General features: G+C 49.8%; 1 protein-coding gene across 1 annotated transcript in view; it reads left to right on the top strand.

Annotated features, from left to right (window-relative positions):
• Positions 1 to 17315, top strand: part of TRAP1 (TNF receptor associated protein 1) — a 31189-nt gene that overhangs the window by 6768 nt on the left and 7106 nt on the right. The window contains exons 2-12 of the mRNA XM_084764402.1: positions 793 to 957; positions 1479 to 1561; positions 3585 to 3725; positions 5546 to 5617; positions 7369 to 7529; positions 9128 to 9237; positions 9694 to 9767; positions 10333 to 10488; positions 11453 to 11573; positions 12202 to 12271; positions 15364 to 15511. Coding sequence (XP_084620528.1) covers positions 793 to 957; positions 1479 to 1561; positions 3585 to 3725; positions 5546 to 5617; positions 7369 to 7529; positions 9128 to 9237; positions 9694 to 9767; positions 10333 to 10488; positions 11453 to 11573; positions 12202 to 12271; positions 15364 to 15511 — 1301 coding nt within the window. The remainder of the gene's footprint in view (positions 1 to 792; positions 958 to 1478; positions 1562 to 3584; positions 3726 to 5545; positions 5618 to 7368; positions 7530 to 9127; positions 9238 to 9693; positions 9768 to 10332; positions 10489 to 11452; positions 11574 to 12201; positions 12272 to 15363; positions 15512 to 17315) is intronic.

The raw sequence follows: 17315 nt of genomic DNA, 5'->3' as shown, positions 1-17315 counted from the left end.
ATTTGTTTGTTGGTTGTTTTTGGTGTTTGTGTGTGACACAGTTTCTCTGTGTAACAGAATCCTGGCTAACCTGGACATTCTCTGTAGACCAGGCTGGCCTTGAACTCACAGAGATCGCCAACCACACCCTACCTGACATTTGTTTTTAAAAACTACTCATTTTTAGAAATGAGTGAGCACTGAAGGCCCGCTGAGCAGTGCCAGTGCACTGCCTGCTGGCCCTTGGCTAAGGAATGGTGTAGGCCAGGCTCACCCCTCCAGCTGAAGTACAGACTCTGCAAGGGTTGTGTGGCAGTGGAGACCAAGTGGAGTCACCTCATACCTAGTTCTGTGCCAGAGGATTCAAGACCCACCAGGCTTGCCAGGAAGTTGCCAACACAATGCTGAGTCCCCCTTCTGGCTAAGCATAGCTCAATCAGGTACCTTTTGGTAAAATACCTTTATATGTCATTGGGTTTGTGAGGGAAGTTCACCGAGACTACCTGCCACAGAAGCTGTGCCTTCATACTCACAAGATGGGCTGGACATACAGACGACCACTTTGGTCTCTGCTAGACAAGCACAATTTAAGTGGGCTAGGACATCTGCCTTACAATATTCCTATCCTGCCAGACACGGTGGCACACACCTGTAATCCCAGCACTTGGGAGTCAGAGGCAGGTGGATCACTGTGAGTTCGAGGCCAGCCTGGTCTACAAAGCAAGTCCAGGACATCCAAGGCTACACAGAGAGACCCTGACTCAGGGTTGGGGGAGGAGAATCCCATCCATTTTTTTCTGATTGTCTTTTCAGGAAAACCAGTTCTGCATCTTCAGAGCAGCACAGTCCAATGTAGGAGCCCCACACACAGTCTGGCTTCAAGGATCTCTGCAGCACAGTTGTACAGCACACAGGCAGCGGAAGGCAAGGAGGATGAGGCTCTGCACTCTATCATCAGCAGCACTGAGGCTGTGCAGGGTAAGCCTGGAGACTGCAGCCTTCTGCAAAGTGTCACCCGCTGTGGCTTGCCCCCTCTGCTGGTCACCCAAGAAGCTGCCAACTGGTGATGAATGACACCTCTGGTAGTAATCACTGTCCAGCTGATGCAGGACAGCAAGGCTGTTTCCCGGCCGAGGGGCTCCAGTTCTGACTTCTGGTGGAGACAAGGACAGAACTGTGATGTTCAGGAGCGGCTTTCTTCTAACTTTGCTTTTTGAGTGATTCATGAGGGCACATTCTTGGGGAGCGCACCGTAGAAGCTGGTGGTCACAGCCAGGCTGGAGCTTTGTTTCCTTGTCCCATATGTCCCTCTCTGTGGCCACATAGTCACTCCATGTCCCTTATTTTGAGAGAGACTGTTTAAGTGTCCACCTCTCTCCATCATTCCTCCGTGGTTAGAAGCCAGCACCAGAAGCTTCTTTCGGAAGGTGTGTAGTAGCGTGTTCTTTCACAGAAGTGAAAGTGCAGTTTTATTGATTGTGTCTGTGATTCGTTACCAGGTTCTGTCTCCAAACATGAGTTCCAGGCGGAGACAAAGAAACTTTTGGACATTGTGGCCCGTTCCCTGTACTCGGAAAAAGAGGTAGGATGTGTGTGCATCACTCTCCTAGCTGGTGGGCTCTGGCAAACTGATTCCATCCCATCCTGCAAAAGCCCAAATCCAAATCCTCTGGCGCCATAAGAAGGTGTGGGACTCTGGATCCACTGACGAGAGGAGTTTCCACAGTGTCTGTTTTGGGTTCATAGATCAACTCTGAGGATTAATTTTGCTGATAATGTAAAAATCTCCCAAATGCTGGCATAGGCATCTACTGTGATCTCTTTCTGCAGGACCGTTGATGTGTTTGAATCCCCTGTGCTAACCCACTTCAGCTGGTCTTGCAGGCCTGTATTTGTGCGGTACAGGCCAGAGAGGGATACAGGACTTTCTTTTTTCCAAGACAGAGTTTCATGTGTTGCTTTGTAGTCAAAGATGACCTTGCACTTGATTTTTTTCTTAAGTCTATTTATTTTGTGTGTGCATGCTCTAAGGCACTCATGAATTGGTCAGTGGGTTCTCTCCTTCTATCGTGGGAGTCTGGGATTGAACCCAGGTCATCAGACTTGGCAGAAAGTACTTTTACCTACTGAGCTATCTTGCTGGCCTGACTTTGAGCTTCGTTGCTATTTGTTTGTTTTGTTTTTCAAGACAAGGTCTTTCTGTGTAGCCGTGGCTGTTCTGGAGCTCTCTTTGTAGACCAGGCTGGCCTCTAACTCACAGAGATCTGCCTGCCTCTGTCTTCTGAGTGCTGGGATTGCAGGCATGCACCACTACACCCAACTGAACTTAAAAAAAAAAAAAATACAGTCTAGGACTTTCGTTTCTTTTTGCACTTTAGGCCATGAGTTCATAGGGAGGAGGCTCAGGCTCCTCCTGTTAGTCTTTATAAAGTGTGCTTCTCTGAGTGCAGCAGCTGGCACTTCAGTTCGATGTAGGTGCCTTCATCTTTGCCTTTCTTATTTTCTTCATCATTTTCCTTCAGCCATTTCAGGAAGCTATCTCAGCTGCCAGAGTACCTAATATGTTCGGTATGCACACCAGTTCCTTGGTGGCAGTCTTACATTTAACTTGTCATGCTAGGTGACAATTGTAGGGTAAAAGTGACTCTAGTGTTTGCTCCCCATTAGATGAAATGAAACAGTTGTTTTTGTGGTGGTAGGGATTGAACCCAGGCCCTTGTGTGCATTGGGCAATCATTCTGCCTGCATTCCCAGCCACACTTTTCTCCTTCTCCTTCTTCTTCTCCTCCTCCTCCTTCTTCTTCTCCCTCTCCTTCTTCTCCTCCTCCTCCTCCTTTTTTTTTTTAAAACAAGGTCTCACTAAATTACCCAGGCTTCCTTGCGTCTATGTATTGATCTCAGAGTTCCTCAGCCTCCTGAGTAGCTGGGATTATAAGTCTCTGCCACTGGCCCTGGCTTATCAACGTCTCTTTTCTCATAGAGCAGGTGAGAGGTCCTTGGGAAATGTTTACCATTCTATGCAAGACAGTTAAGGAAGGGCTTCTCACAGATCTATCTTTTTTTCTTATTTATGTGTTTGTTTGTTTGTTTGTTTATAGACAGGGTTTCTCTGTGTGTCCCTGGCTGTCCTGGAACTCACTCTATAGACCAGGCTGGCTTCAAACTTAGAGATCTACCTACCTCTGTCTCCTGAGTGCTGTGGCCACTGCTCTGCTCCATCACAGGTGTTGTTATTGGTGGTGGTGGTGGTGGTAGTGGTGCTGGTGGTGGTATTTCGAGACAGGGTTTCACTGTGAAGCTCTAGCTGTCCTTGACTCACCTTGTAGGCCAGGCTGGCCTCGAACTCACAGTGATCTGCCTGTCTCTGCCTCCCGAGTGCTGGGGGGCCATTACAGGTCTCTCAAAGTCTGAGTTCACATGTAACTGCAGGCTTCCCTGAACATCCTAAAAGGAAAGGTTTGCTACAGAGCATGTGCTGAGGACGTGCCACCCACCACGGGAGGCTGGGTACTGTGTGCAGGTCCTCAGCTGCAGCCATTGCAAACTCAGCTGTCACATCTTTCCCAGTGCTAATCTTCTCCCTACCTCTCGCTCCTATTCCCTAGGTGTTTATACGAGAGCTCATCTCCAACGCCAGCGATGCCTTGGAGAAACTGCGGCACAGGCTGGTATCTGAAGGCCAGGTGCTGCCGGAAATGGAGATTCACCTTCAGACTGATGCTGAGAAAGGCACTATCACCATCCAGGTACTTCTGCCTTGGCAGTACCCAGCTCTTCTTCAGCCAGAGCCCAGCATTCAAAGGCACGTGGATCTCTGAGTTCGAGGCCAGCCTGGTCTATAGAGTGAGTCCAGGACAGCCAAGATAGCACAGAGAAACCCTGTCTCGACAAACAAACAAAATTAAAAAAAGAAACAACCAGGCTGAGCAGACACAGTTGGCCTGCATTTTAGTTGCAGCTGGACTCAAGTAACATGTGGACCACTTTCTTCCCATTTTGAGGACTCTGGCTTTCATTCACTCACTGAAAGAGGCACAGGCAGAAGAGAAGGAAATTTAAAATTACCTAAAAGGCTATGCTTGCCTTTTTATTAGTCGAGTGCTCCCTTTGAAGAGTGAAGGTTGTGGAGGTTTTGCTTTCACTCTGTGGCCCTGGGATTTCACCCAGGCCTGCTACTTGCTAAGCAGGGGCTCTGTGGCTGAGTCGTAGCTACCCTTGGGTCAAATTTCAAGTTTTAAAGAAGTCAAGTTTATCATTTCTTTCTCTGCTTTTGAAAGATGTATTTATTTTTTATTTCTGTGTGCGTGCATGCCAACATACATTCAGGTGCCTGGGGGGGCGGGGGGGAGCCATTGGAAGCCCGGGAACTGCAGTTACAGGTAGTTGTGAGTTAGCCATATGGGTGCTGAGAGCCAGCCTTGGGGCCTCTGTAAGAGCGCGAAGTACATTTAGCTGCTGGGCCACCTCTCCAGCTCTTGTCATTTATTTTCTTTTCTTTTTATGCTTTTATTGATTTGACAGGGAAAGTTTTGCTTCTGGAAAAGACAATTCCTTTTTCTTCTAGAAAACATTCCGAAAATATTTTTTTCTGGATTTTTTTACCTTAGCTCTTCTGTTAATATCTGTGATCCTTTTAAGTAAATTTTGTGTATGGTGTAAGGTCAGGGCTGTAATTTACCCTGTTTCCATGGACTCATGTTTATGTGTTCCCACAGATGGAACTCAGACCTTGAGCATGTCAGGCAAGCATTCTGTAACTTCTGTAGCCCAGGCTGGCCTAGAACTCATTATGTAGCCCAAGCTGGCCTAAAACTTTCATCAACCTTCTGCGTCACCCTCCCAAATACTGAGATTACAGATGTCAGTCACCACACCTGACTCACAGGCCTTTTCCTTTCTTTAATGGCCTACTGTCACCTCCGAAGGCCCACTTCCTAACCCTGTACCGTGAGGGAATAGGATCTAGCCAAGGAGCAGTGACACAGCACACAGCACAGGCCTGTGCAGGAGAGAGGACCTGTGGCCCCACACAGGAGCTGCAGCTGCTCCAGGAATGCACAGGCCAGGGGGCTACAGGGCATCCTTCCTGCCTCAGGATTGTCCAGCTGCCCCAGAAGGCCCTCCCTTTGCACAGGACCCTACAGTGGTAATCACTGCCTCGAATGTTCTGAGTCAGGAGAGCTAGCAGAGGGTGGATCAGAGCCAGGCAGAGGAGTGGCCGGGATGTGTAGGTGACAAGAGCTGGATGTTTACCTCTTGACTTGCTAAATTAGTGCCTTTTTCCCAGGATTGGTTTTGTTTATCTTTGGTGCTGAGGTTGGAATCCAAGGCCCACCACAAATAAACTGAACTGCACCCTAGCCCTGAGGTGTTTTCATTGATGAGTCCTCCAACCAACTCTAAAGGTGTTGTCTGATGCTGTAGACTAACAGGGCTGGACTTCTAATGAGTTTGTGGTGTGCTTCCTGAACCTGTGTAGCAAGGAGGACAGCTGTATTCCTGGTGCTGTCTGTGTGCTTTGGTCTAGCTACACAGGGTTTGTGTGTGACACTGTCTCTCTCTTCAGGACACTGGCATTGGGATGACACAGGAGGAGCTGGTGTCCAACCTGGGCACAATCGCCAGATCAGGGTCAAAGGTAGGTACAGGCCGGAGCATCATTCCTCCCCTTCGGGATGGGCGCCGTGGCATAGAGAGGCCTTTGCTAGCAGAGGTTGAAGTCACACTTTGCCCAGAGCTGTAGCATGGTGAAGGGAGACTTGGGAGCCTGCCAATCCAAGTCCAGGAGGAGCCATACCACCTGCAGATACTTGTCTTCAAGCTAGCCCTCAGCCACCCCTGAGCTACAAGGCCTGACCCAGACAATCAGCAGAGGTGGCCACTTCTCCCAAGCAGCATTGCTTTTAACAATGATCTTGGCCTGGGCATGGTGGCGCAGGCCTGTAATCCCAGCACTCAGGAGGCAGAGGCAGGAGGATCTCTGTGAGTTCGAGGACAGCCTGGTCTACAAAGTGAGTCCAGGATAGCCAAGGCTACACAGAGAAAGCCTGTCTTGAAAAAACAACAAAAACTTAAAAAAAAAAAAAAAAAAAGAATGCTCTTGGGCCACACTGTGCACTGGTTCTGAGGACAATCAGCCAGTTGAGCTCATTTTATTGCAGTGGGACAGAAACCATGCTGGGAAGACAGGTGTTTGTTCTGGGATCCTCAGCAGTGTCCATGCTGGCCAAAGGCAGAAGCCAGAGGTCTGCGCTGCCTTCTGGTTCCTGTGTGCTTTTCTGTTCATTTCTGTTTGGGCCAATGGTGCCACTGACAGGCCAGAGTGTCTCACAGGAACTTGTACTGTAAGAAGCTTCTGTGCGTCCTTACTAGTTTTTTGTGTGCGGTTGTCTGCACTGTCTCATGGAGTAGTACAAGCTGTGCGTGCTGTTTTTAACAAAATGAGATGTAAAGTCAGCTCACTGATCACACTAGCCAGGTGTGCTAGAAGCTGCCGTGTTGCTGGTCTGTTGAAAACAGATCTTTGTAGGATGTTCTGGATAGCCAGCTTAGGCCAGAGCAGTGGACAGTGGCAATGTGAGAGTAGCTAAGCAAGCACCGGGGTGTTTTACAGAAGCACGTGTACCTCTATGTCTTCAGTACCCCAAAGTGAAAGTATTTTTAAAAAGTGATATCTGTCCTAGACACATTTACTCTTTTGGGGTTTGTTTGTTTGTTTGTTTGTTTTTTGTGTTTTTTTTTTTTTTTTTTTTTTGGCGGGGGTGTTGAGATAGGGTTTCTCTGTGTAGCCTTAGCTATCCTGGACTTGCTTTGTAGACCAGGCTGACCTTGAACTCACAGCAATCCGTCTGCCTCTGCCTCCCGAGTACTGGGATTAAGACACACTTACTCTTTAAACGGCACACTCTGCGCTCTGGCACTGTAAGTAGAGATGGTTTTAGGAGCGGGTAGAGAGTACAGATTATATAGGAACGCCGCTCTTCTACAAGCTGCTTAGCATCCGTGGATCTTGTAACCTGGTCCTGGAACTAGGTACCAGGGCACCGAGGGACAGTGGTGCCAGGTTTGTACTGCTTCCCACAAGGCTTAGCGCCCAGGAGACATGACACACAATACCATTGCAGTGGCCCCACTAGGCCTGCTGACCCACAAGGTCAGGTTGCCTCTTCGCTGTCTGGTATGACTGAAGTTGTTAGCAATGAGCAGTGTAAATAGAGTACAGTCCTGTCAGTGCTGGGCCCAGCCGGATGGCTCTACGCATCTTGTTCCAGCTTCTGTTGACTTCATCCTTAGGAGAATTTAGGGTGGTGCTATCTACCCTCTTGGCATATGCTAGAGGACCATGCCCAGCTCAGTCGGCCACCCTCTGAACAATCTTTGCCTCCACAGGCCTTTCTGGAAGCACTGCAGAACCAGGCAGAGACCAGCAGCAAGATCATTGGCCAGTTTGGAGTGGGCTTCTATTCAGCCTTCATGGTGGCTGACAAAGTTGAGGTCTATTCTCGCTCAGCAGCCCCAGAGAGCCCAGGTTACCAGTGGCTTTCAGATGGGTAAGTAAGAAGGGGCCACCTCACACAGGCAATGTCCCTTTCCCTCGGGGCACTCAGAGTCTACTGTCATCTGACATGCAAACTAGAAATTATCCATGAGTTTGCAGAGTTGATTGACTTAGGAGTGTTGAGACAGGGTTTTTATATTTACCGCAGGTTATCCTGTGTAGCTAAGGTTGGCCTTAAACCCACAACAATCCCCTTGTCTTAGCTCCTGAGTGTTAGGATCACAGATGTGCATCTAGCGAGAGTTAGGAGTTTCTTAGGTTCAGTTGTACATTCTGTGGGCTGTTTATGCGAAGCCCAGATGGCCTGGGGCCTGGGTCGCCGTGCTTTATGGTGCTGTTCTGCACCATTAGGCTCTTGGTAGTGCAGTAAGAGAATGGGCCTTCCTCTGATGCCCTTTCCTGCAGCTGATATCCACAAATGAGGGGAAACATAAGGCATTTGTCTTTCTGGGTTACATGGGTTGGTTGTTTGTATTAGGGCAACCTAGCAAGGTTTTATTGAGAAGTAGAGTACATGCCCTGCATGGGTCTCTAAAATGGGCTGCCCTGAATTAGATGCTTCGTTTTCTTTTTTTCTTATTTTTATTTTATTTTATTTTGTTTCTTTCTTTCAATACAGTTTCTCTGTGTAGCCTTGGCTGTCCTGGATTTTCTTTGTAGACCAGGCTGGCCTTGAACTCACAGAGATCATCTGCCTCTCCTTCCTAGAGTGCCTGGATTACAGGTGTGCGCCACCACACCTGGCTAACCTTTTTTTGTTTATTTGTTAAGGTGATTTATTTATTTATTTTAATTTTATGTCTGTTGGTGTTTTTCCTGCATGTTTGTCCTTGTGAGGGTGTCAGATCCCCTGGAGCTGGAGTTACAGATGGTTGTGAACCCCCACGTGGGTGCTGGGAGTTGAACCGGGTCCTCGGAAGAACAGTCAGTGCCCTTAACTGCTGAGCCATCTCTGTAGCTCCCTCCCCAGAATTAGATGTTTTTAATTCTATCTTCACACTCGTGGGCCTGGAAGCTAACTCAAGCGCCCTTCTTTAGTCTGCGTTTCAGCAGATCCCCTGAGAGCTGTTCCTAGTGGGCACTGCACAATGCCAGCAGGGGAGGTTAGGGAACATGCCCTCTGCATGCATCTCTGACATTGTTTCTGCTCACCTTAGGATCCCCACAGCATCCTGTGCGGTTGTGGAGCTAGGCTAGGCCTGCTCTTCAGTCACATGCCCAGGACGTTCTCTTAGAGAGTGATAAGATGACTTAGGTGTCCTAGCACCCGTACCTGTGCCACTTTGTAGCTGTCCTTAACCTTGATGTCAGAGTCAGGAGCTAGAGAGCTAGATGTGGTGGCCCAGGGCTCTAATGCCAGGACGCAGGATTCTGAGGCAGGAGGATCATGAGTTTGAGTCTAGCTTAGGCAACTTAACAAGATTTTATTTAAAAAAGGAAAGCAGAGGAGGAAGGAGGCCACCTTTGCTCCTTTTCCACACTCAAGTGTGGGTTCCACTTGTGAAAGTCCCAAGGAAGTAGTGAATCTGCCACACGGGGTTCAGCCTGCAGCAAGCTGTGGAACTGGTTTCACTCACCTTCGTGTTTTAGTTCTGGAGTGTTTGAAGTCGCTGAAGCTTCAGGAGTTAGACCTGGCACCAAAATAATCATCCACCTCAAGTCAGACTGCAAAGATTTCGCCAACGAGTCCCGGGTGCAAGGTGAGCTCAGCCAGGCCTGTCTTCAGGCGAGCCTGGGTGAGGGAGGGCGTGGGCACAGCACAGAAGGGTCGGGAGAGGCTCAGCCTCCCACTCAACTGCCACAGCCCTGCATCAGGAGTCCTGATGGCCAGGCTCCATAGCCCTCTGCTGGGTGTGGAAGGCTCTCATTCCCTGAGAATCTTGGGACTCTGCCACCTGCTGGGCAGAGCCTTCTAGGCCTAGGCTTTCTGAGAGCTGGGGAAAGCTTCCAGCCACTGTTTGGCTCTCTCTGTCTCTCACCGAAAGCTCTTGAGCGCACCAAGCAGATCCTCTGCCACCAGCTGGTGTCCTGTTCCATGATGGATGGTAGTCTGAGGGGTCTGTCCTGTTGAGGCTTCCGCGTTCCCTGCCTTGTACAGCACAGGCAAGCCCTCCCTGGGGGGCTGTAAGTGGTCACTGTGTTTCTTTCTCCTCCAGATGTGGTAACAAAGTACAGTAACTTTGTCAGCTTCCCCTTGTACCTTAATGGAAGGCGGATTAACACCTTGCAGGTGAGGCCCTGGGCTGCCTGTGAGGCTCAGACAGCTGTAGAAACCTTCTCAAGGATGTAGAGGCAGAGGTGACTATGGGGACATTGCTCATAATCACAGGGGAGATGGGAGCTATGGTGCAGGCAGTTTTCCTTGACGTTGTAAGCTGCATTTCACTAAGTGCTTCCCCCAATTGAGTGAGCGGAAATTATAATATGGCCAGTTATATCTCCACAACTGGTGTTAGAGCACTTAAGCATCCTGAAAAGTAGCCATATCCCCAGGAGCAGTCCTCATCTCTGGATTTGCCTAATTTGGGCAGCAGGTGTGACTGAGCAGCATTCCATTTCCTGGGTAGCTCACATGCAGGACAGTGTCATTATCTCATGTGTGGTCCCTGCTTAGTCCTCCCCAACCTGCTGTGACAGACAAGGGCTCTTGCTCTCGCCTGTGTTGCCATCAGCTGCACCAGTCTGGGGCTGTCAGTGCGGGGCTTCCTAGTCCCTGCTAGCCTGTCCGTGAGTCCCACCCCAGGCCTGTACAGTCACTGAGAAACATGATACCCCCGTCTGATATCAATTTCCAGGCCGTCTGGATGATGGACCCAAAGGACATCAGTGAGTCGCAGCATGAGGAATTCTACCGTTACGTTGCTCAGGCTTACGACAAGCCCCGCTTCACTCTGCACTACAAGACAGACGCACCACTCAACATTCGCAGCATCTTCTATGTGCCAGAGATGGTGAGGCGGTCCACAGCATAACTCTGGGCAAGCCCCAGGTCCAGGGCTACCTCACAGTGCCCACACCCAAGGCTTTCCCTATGAAAAACTGCATATATGTGTTTGCCATTGTGGTGTAAGGTTGAGGCTTCTGCAGGTGACTGCTACTCCCACATTCCCTCTGCCTTTCTGGTTTGCAGCAGCAACAGCTCTGCCAAGTCCACGGTACAAAGCCTAGCCAAGCTCTCCTCCCCTGCCTTTCCTCAGTGCAGCCTGGCAGCACTCAGTTCATACTGTCCTCTGGAAAAGGGCTAGGTTGGCCCTGGCCCCCCCAACCCTGAGGTTTTTAGATAAGACCCTTGGTATCAATAGATTATCAGAAATGCTGAGTCTCAGCTTGCCAGGACTTCCTAGATGCGCCCACGCTGTCACTGCAGGCAGTACCGATGCAGTGGGTGTTTTCTAAGAGGGCAGCCAGCAGGGCTTTGTGATCCCAGTGAGAGAGCTGCCAGCTGTACTCCAGTGCCTCAGTGGACCAGGAGGTAGCGGACCATGGACCTTATAATGCCAAAATTCCAATTTCATGTCTTTGTGTGTCAGGAGATATTCCTGTTGATTTTTTTTCCCAACCATTTTTTTTTTTTAATGTAAAATCCATGGCCAGGCCCCACCTAGCAATGGCGGTGGGGAAACCCATGCTGACTTTGACCTGGAGGCTGCAGTTTGCTGATTCTGAGTCCTAGGAAGTTGTGACTCTCTTTTGGGGACGTATAAGACTTGTTGGGTACAGCTGGGCCAGGCTGCGCCCACCCCCTTTCCTCCCCTAGCACTTGTGAGGAACTGGGTGCGCTCTCCTCGCCTGGGCCTCATCACCCATGTGGCCTAGGGAGGTGCTCTCTGCCATGCTGCCCTCAGCCCTACCTCCCCTTTATCTGGTTGGCTCTGATGTTACCACCTGATTATGTTCTTTGCTTTCTTCTCCCAGAAACCATCCATGTTTGACGTGAGCAGGGAGCTGGGCTCCAGCGTGGCACTGTATAGCCGCAAGGTGCTCATCCAGACCAAGGCTACGGACATCCTGCCCAAGTGGTTGCGCTTCGTTCGAGGTACTGCTGCTCACACCAATGACCCAGTGCTGCTGAGTGTCCTGTGCTGCCTGCTGCGTTTGCTCTTTAGCTATCCTTACCCAGTGGGACTTAGCATGGAGCAGCCAGGAGAGGGGCTCAGCATCTCTGGGAAATGGCGTAGTTGGATTCCTGGCTCACTGGGAGGCAGAGAGGCGTTGAGTTCTTTCATGTTTAGAAATTTGTCCTGAATATCAGGTTTATGGATGAGTTATGATGGACCTGAGATTAAAGAGTTCAGCATCACTTTCATAGCACAAAGACCAACACTGTCCAGTTAGGAATTTTTTTCTTTTGATACAGGGTCTTATATGTAGCCCAGGCCTCGGTCTCCCAAAGTTCTGAGATAACAGCCTTGCTTAATTAGCACTTTGAAGTTGAATGTGTGTGTGGGGGGGTGGTATTTGCTGTGTGCCCCAAGAGGCTCCACCCCCAGCACAGTCCAGCCCTGGGCCTGCTGTACTGCCCCCCATTCCTGAGCAGGACTGAGAAGGAGTGCCCTCCTGCCCTTCCTGCTCCTCCTTTACCATCCACGGCTTAGATGAGGCCAAGCAGTGAGGAAGAGCTGGTTCAGACTGAAGCCTGCTTGTGGTGTTCCCTGTCTTCTCAGGTGTGGTGGACAGTGAGGACATCCCCCTCAACCTCAGCCGAGAGCTCCTGCAGGAGAGCGCACTCATCCGGTAAGCCTGCCTGTGGCTGGCGCCCAGGGGAGGGCTGGCGCCCAGGGGAGGGCTGGCGCCCAGGGGAGGGCTGGCGCTCAGGGGAGGGCTGGCGCCCAGGGGAGGGCTGACCTTTACTTGGTTTTGCCCCAGGTGTAGTTTTCAAAAGCCAAGAGCAGAGAGAGAGAGAGAGAAGAGAGGCCTGAGGGCAGGATCCCACCATGACCTTCCAGGTGTCCTGACCTCTGAGGCTTACTGGGATCAGGAAGAATTTGGCAACTGTTGAGGTTGAACCTATTAGTAGTAGAACTGTGAGGCGCCAGGCTGGGCCCTGTACGGACGGGTGCCTCAGCTTATCCCCTTTGCTCTCAGGTGCTCCAAGTACTGTTTTGGGAAGCACTAACAACAGCATAGTAGGTACATCTTCCCTGTCCGGGCTCTTAGGTGGAATATAATCACTTTTCCCATTAAATACAAATCACGAGTGAAGAAAGAACTTGGTCCATTTTCTCAGCCCACTCTAACCCTGCGACCCAACACTGCTGCGCGCACCGGCTCTGAACGTTTAGGAGTCCCTCAGGGTGGGAAGTGCACTGCTGCCACAGTCGGAGAGATTCTAGGCAGAGGTGACCTTAGAACCAACATGGTTGGGGATGCTCTTCTGAAACTAGGGGATCAGGCCTGGTTCGTGTGGAGACATCTCTCTCACTCCTGGAGCTGAGCTAGCTGTGTGTTGTTGCCCTGAGTCTGACAAAGCAGTTGTGCTTATGCTGCACCTGTGTTAGCCCTGAGGCAGTCTGCCCCTTGGGGTGTAGAGCCAGCACCTCCTTCCTGCCTGTGCTTATGAGGACCGGGCAGGCAGTCTGAGCTCGCTGCTTTATTCTGAATGTTGAGAGAATCAGAAACTTCCCCAGTGGGGAGTAGCTCTGCTTTGGACTTCTGAGGTGGAGTTGTTTCCTGATGCCATCTTCCTGTGTGTGTGTTGGGGTGTCACCATCTCACAAAGACTTCTTTCTACCTGGAAGAAGCTCAGAACCAGCAGTTGCATGGCTCTGTCATTGCCATTGTCTGTTCTCGAGCCCCTGAGCCCACAGCTGTTACTCGCTCAGGTTGGGAGCATCCACGTGCTGTGACGTTGTGTGGAGCTGAGGGGACTGACAGCGAAAACAAAGACTGTTGGTTCTGCTTTGTAGTGGGAACTGGGGGCCCCTTAGGGAAGCACAGTGACTCAGGCAGCTGCACCGAGTCGCTCCCTCCAACCTCATTTCCAAGATGGTTTGGCTGTGGCCAGAAAGTGGTTGGGATCTCAAAGGAGGGTTGGTTTCTGTCCTGAGAAGGTCTTGTGACCCTCTCTGCTCCTGGAGAAGGAAAGGTAGCCACACAGGGAGCTGTCTGTTGGGTGGTTCTGTTTCTTCTGTGCCATGGTTGCCAACCGCTGCTTTCCTCCTGGTGCCAGTGGTCATGGCAAGCCATAGGAAATAGTCTCGGTTCCCTTGCTTTCCCAGAGGGATTCCTCCGGCTGTCGGGTGGCCCTGCACTTGGAAGTGCACAAGGCTTGGTCCTGGGGTGGGGCAGGACTGTGACTTGTCTCTTGGCTTGTGATGTTCACTTGGACACTTTGGTAAAGGGAAGTTTTTAAGCTTCTCTCCACTCTTGCTCTCTCTTGGTAATGAGTGTCCTGTGAAGTGGTAGCAACGTGAGTTTCTGCAGGCACTCCTTATTCACTGGGGTTTTTGGTTCTTTTTTGGGGGGGGGGTCTGTTTATTTGTTTTTTCAATAGCTTTATGGATTTTTAAGTGGTGTTAGGGTTGGACTCAGGGTTTCGTACATGCTAGACAATCTCTTTCTAGGTTATTCAATAGTATTTTTAAAATACTTACCGCTTACTTACATGTGCTGCTTACCTGTTTAATCAGGGAACGGTTTATTCCTGTCAATGTGGATTGTATTCTCACGTTATTCTGGATTGGAACTGCCCCCTTCAGCAACCCTCACTGTGTCCCATGTGCTGGCCCAGACATAGCAGGCTCTGGGATTCATGGCTCTGTTTATCACAACAATAGAAAACCTGAGACAGTGACCGTCCTTTCCTGAAGCCCGTGTCTGTGCACTTGACCCTGATTGCTCATCGGTGTAGGTGTTTATGGATAATACAGTAAAATGTCCTGATCACAGAATCACATTGTGCCAAGTTACACAGTGTGTGTGAAATACACTCAGTGGGCCCCAGGTTATAAAGTATATAATATACACAGCACCGACCTAAATACGGGAAGTTCTGCAGCATAGGTGCAGTCTTTGTATGTATATATACTGTGCTGTGACGTTTCCCCACTAGGGTTTCCTATATTTTGTTTTGTTTTGTTTTTAATATCTTTTTTAAAAGATTTATTTATAGCCAGGGGTGGTGGCGCACGCCTTTAATCCCAGTACTCAGGAGGCAGAGGCAGAGGATTGCTGTGAATTCGAGGTCAGCCTGATCTAAAAGCGAGTCCAGCCTACACAGAGACACCCTGTCTTGGAAAAAAAAAGATTTATTTATTTATTGTATATGAATGCTTTATCTGCCAAAGAGGGCATCAGATCACATTATAGATGGTTGTGAGCCACCATGTGGTTGCTGGGAATTGAACTCAGGACCTCTGGAAGAGCAGGCAGTGCTCTTAACCTCTGAGCCATCTCTCCAGCCCTTGTTCTGTTTTGTAAGGCAGACATTTCCTCCTATCTCTAGGGTTGGTAGATGGCATTTTTTGGTGGCTTCAGCAATGCATGATTTTTTTTACCCCTGAGCCTGTTGATGGTTGTTTTGTTGTGTGCTGCAGTGGAACTCACTCTCCTTGTTTCTGATGTGTGGTGCCTGCTGGCTGCAGGTAGTCTCCTCAAGATGTCCCTGCTGCTTGTCAGTTTGTTCCACCACCTTCCTGCAGGTGCAGCAAGTTTCCCAGTAGGGGGCAGCATGGGACCCCTTCTGTTCTGTGCTTTCCTTTAGGCTCCTGGTGTGCTTACTTGGGCCTGGGCCTTCAGTTTCTGGTGTGATGCTGATTTCTCTTGTCCCTGTGGCCCTGGTACTTGGCAGAAAGTTCTGTTAACAGTCAGTGACTTCTGTTCTGTAGGAAACTCCGGGATGTTCTACAACAGAGACTGATCAAGTTCTTCATTGACCAAAGTAAAAAAGATGCTGAAAAATATGCAAAGTTTTTTGAAGATTATGGCTTGTTCATGAGGGAGGGCATCGTGACCACTGCAGAGCAGGACATCAAGGTACGCTAATGTCCAGTCCTCCCTATCAGCCTTGGCCCCATTGCTACCAAGGAAGCTGGTAGAGGCCGCCCTGGACGTGATGATAAGACAGGTGGTCAGCCCTGGGAACACCAGGCTCCTGAGTCTCTCCTGGTAGCCACAGCAGGTCTGCATAGGTCCTTACCTGTGTTGGTTAAACTACAGTCACTGACAGGACACCTGGCAAAAGCAACTCAAGGCCAGGACTGTGGGCTCAGTGTAGTGTGGAGGAGAAACAGTCCCTGTGTTTTCTGACTACCTCTGTGTTCTCTTTATTTACATGGGCCCCCAATCTATGGTATGATGCCACCCACACTCAGGACCACACACGCTCAAGTAGCTGAGTGCTTCCCCTCAGTCAATTGGAACTCCTTAAAATTGACTTTCTCAGTTATTTTGTAAGTGAGGGGAAACTCACAGGAACGGAGCACCTAGCTGGGATCCATTGATGCAGCCAGTGTAGGGGCTTAGAAACACCCTCCCAGACTCACCCAGAGGTGCACTTTGCTGTCTCCTAGGCACGTCTCCATCCAGTCAAGGTGATGGGCAAGATCAACCATCACATAGCCTTGTCCCACAGGCATAGTGCTCTTAGCTGGGAGGCCAAGGCTTTCATCTCTTGACACCCTGGCCCTGGCAGCTGGCAGGAAGAGAGGTGTTGTGAGTTGAGGGAAAGTACAGAAAAGCAGGGGTGAGGGTAGGGTACAGTCTTACGTTTTTTCTTTCTTCAAGACAGGGTTTCTCTGTGTAGCCTTGGCTGTCCTGGACTCACTTTGTAGACCAGGCTGGCCTGAAATTCACAGTGATCCGCCTGCCTCTGCCTCCCGAGTGCTGGGATTAAAGGCGTGCGCCACCACGCCCAGCTCAGTTACTGTCTTAGTTGTTTCCTTTTGTTGTATTATATGAAGCACCTGGGGATGAAAGGGTTTATTTGTAGTCCTGTATGAATGGAAACTAAGGCAGGCGCTGAAGCGGAAGGCATGGAGGACTGCTGCCTACTGGCCTGCTCAGCCCACTTTCTTATATAACTCAGGACCACCTGCCATGAGTTGGCGCCACCCACAGTGAGCTGAGTCCTCCCACATCAGTCATTAATGAAGAAAACGCTCCACAGACTTGCCTATAGGTCAGTGTTATAAAGGCATTTTTTTTTCAATTGGGATTCTTTCCCAAATAACTATCCGTCAAGTTGACAAAACACCTAACCCAGTAGTCACTGTATACTTGGTAGAGTTAGTAATACCACCATTGGGGCCAGGCTAATTACTAAAAAAATAATGCATTTGTCCCTAAATGGTTTGAGACATGTTACATTGAAGTATCATTTGCATGATGTAAAATCCAGTGGCACATGCCTGTAATCCTAGCACTCTGGGAGGCAGAGGCAGGCGGGTCTTTGTGAATTCGAGGCCAACGTGGTCTACAAAGTGAGTCCAGGACAGCCAAAGCCACACAGAGAAACCCTGTCTCAGGAAAACAATATAAATCCGTCGGTGTCACTGCCCTGTGGCTGTACAAAGCTCACTAGTGTGCAGGTACCAAGGTGGCTCCATGGCACTGCCTGGGCCTTCTTCTCAGCAGACCACCAACAGGTCCCAGCAGTAGTGGTCTACTTAAGATGTCCGTTTGTTATGTGTCTATCACTGTGACAAAGTAGCCAAGATGAATTTAAAGGAGGAAAGATTTATTATCACACAGTGACGCTTTGGCTTTGATATTTGAGGGTTTTGGTGAGGCACGGACCATATGGCAGGAAGCAAAAAACAGAGGGGAGGGGGGGCTATGG

This window comes from Acomys minous (genome assembly GCF_964271855.1).
Source record: "Acomys minous genome assembly, chromosome: 16".
Lineage (NCBI taxonomy): Eukaryota > Metazoa > Chordata > Mammalia > Rodentia > Muridae > Acomys > Acomys minous.
This window is presented reverse-complemented; position numbering and strand designations above follow the sequence as displayed.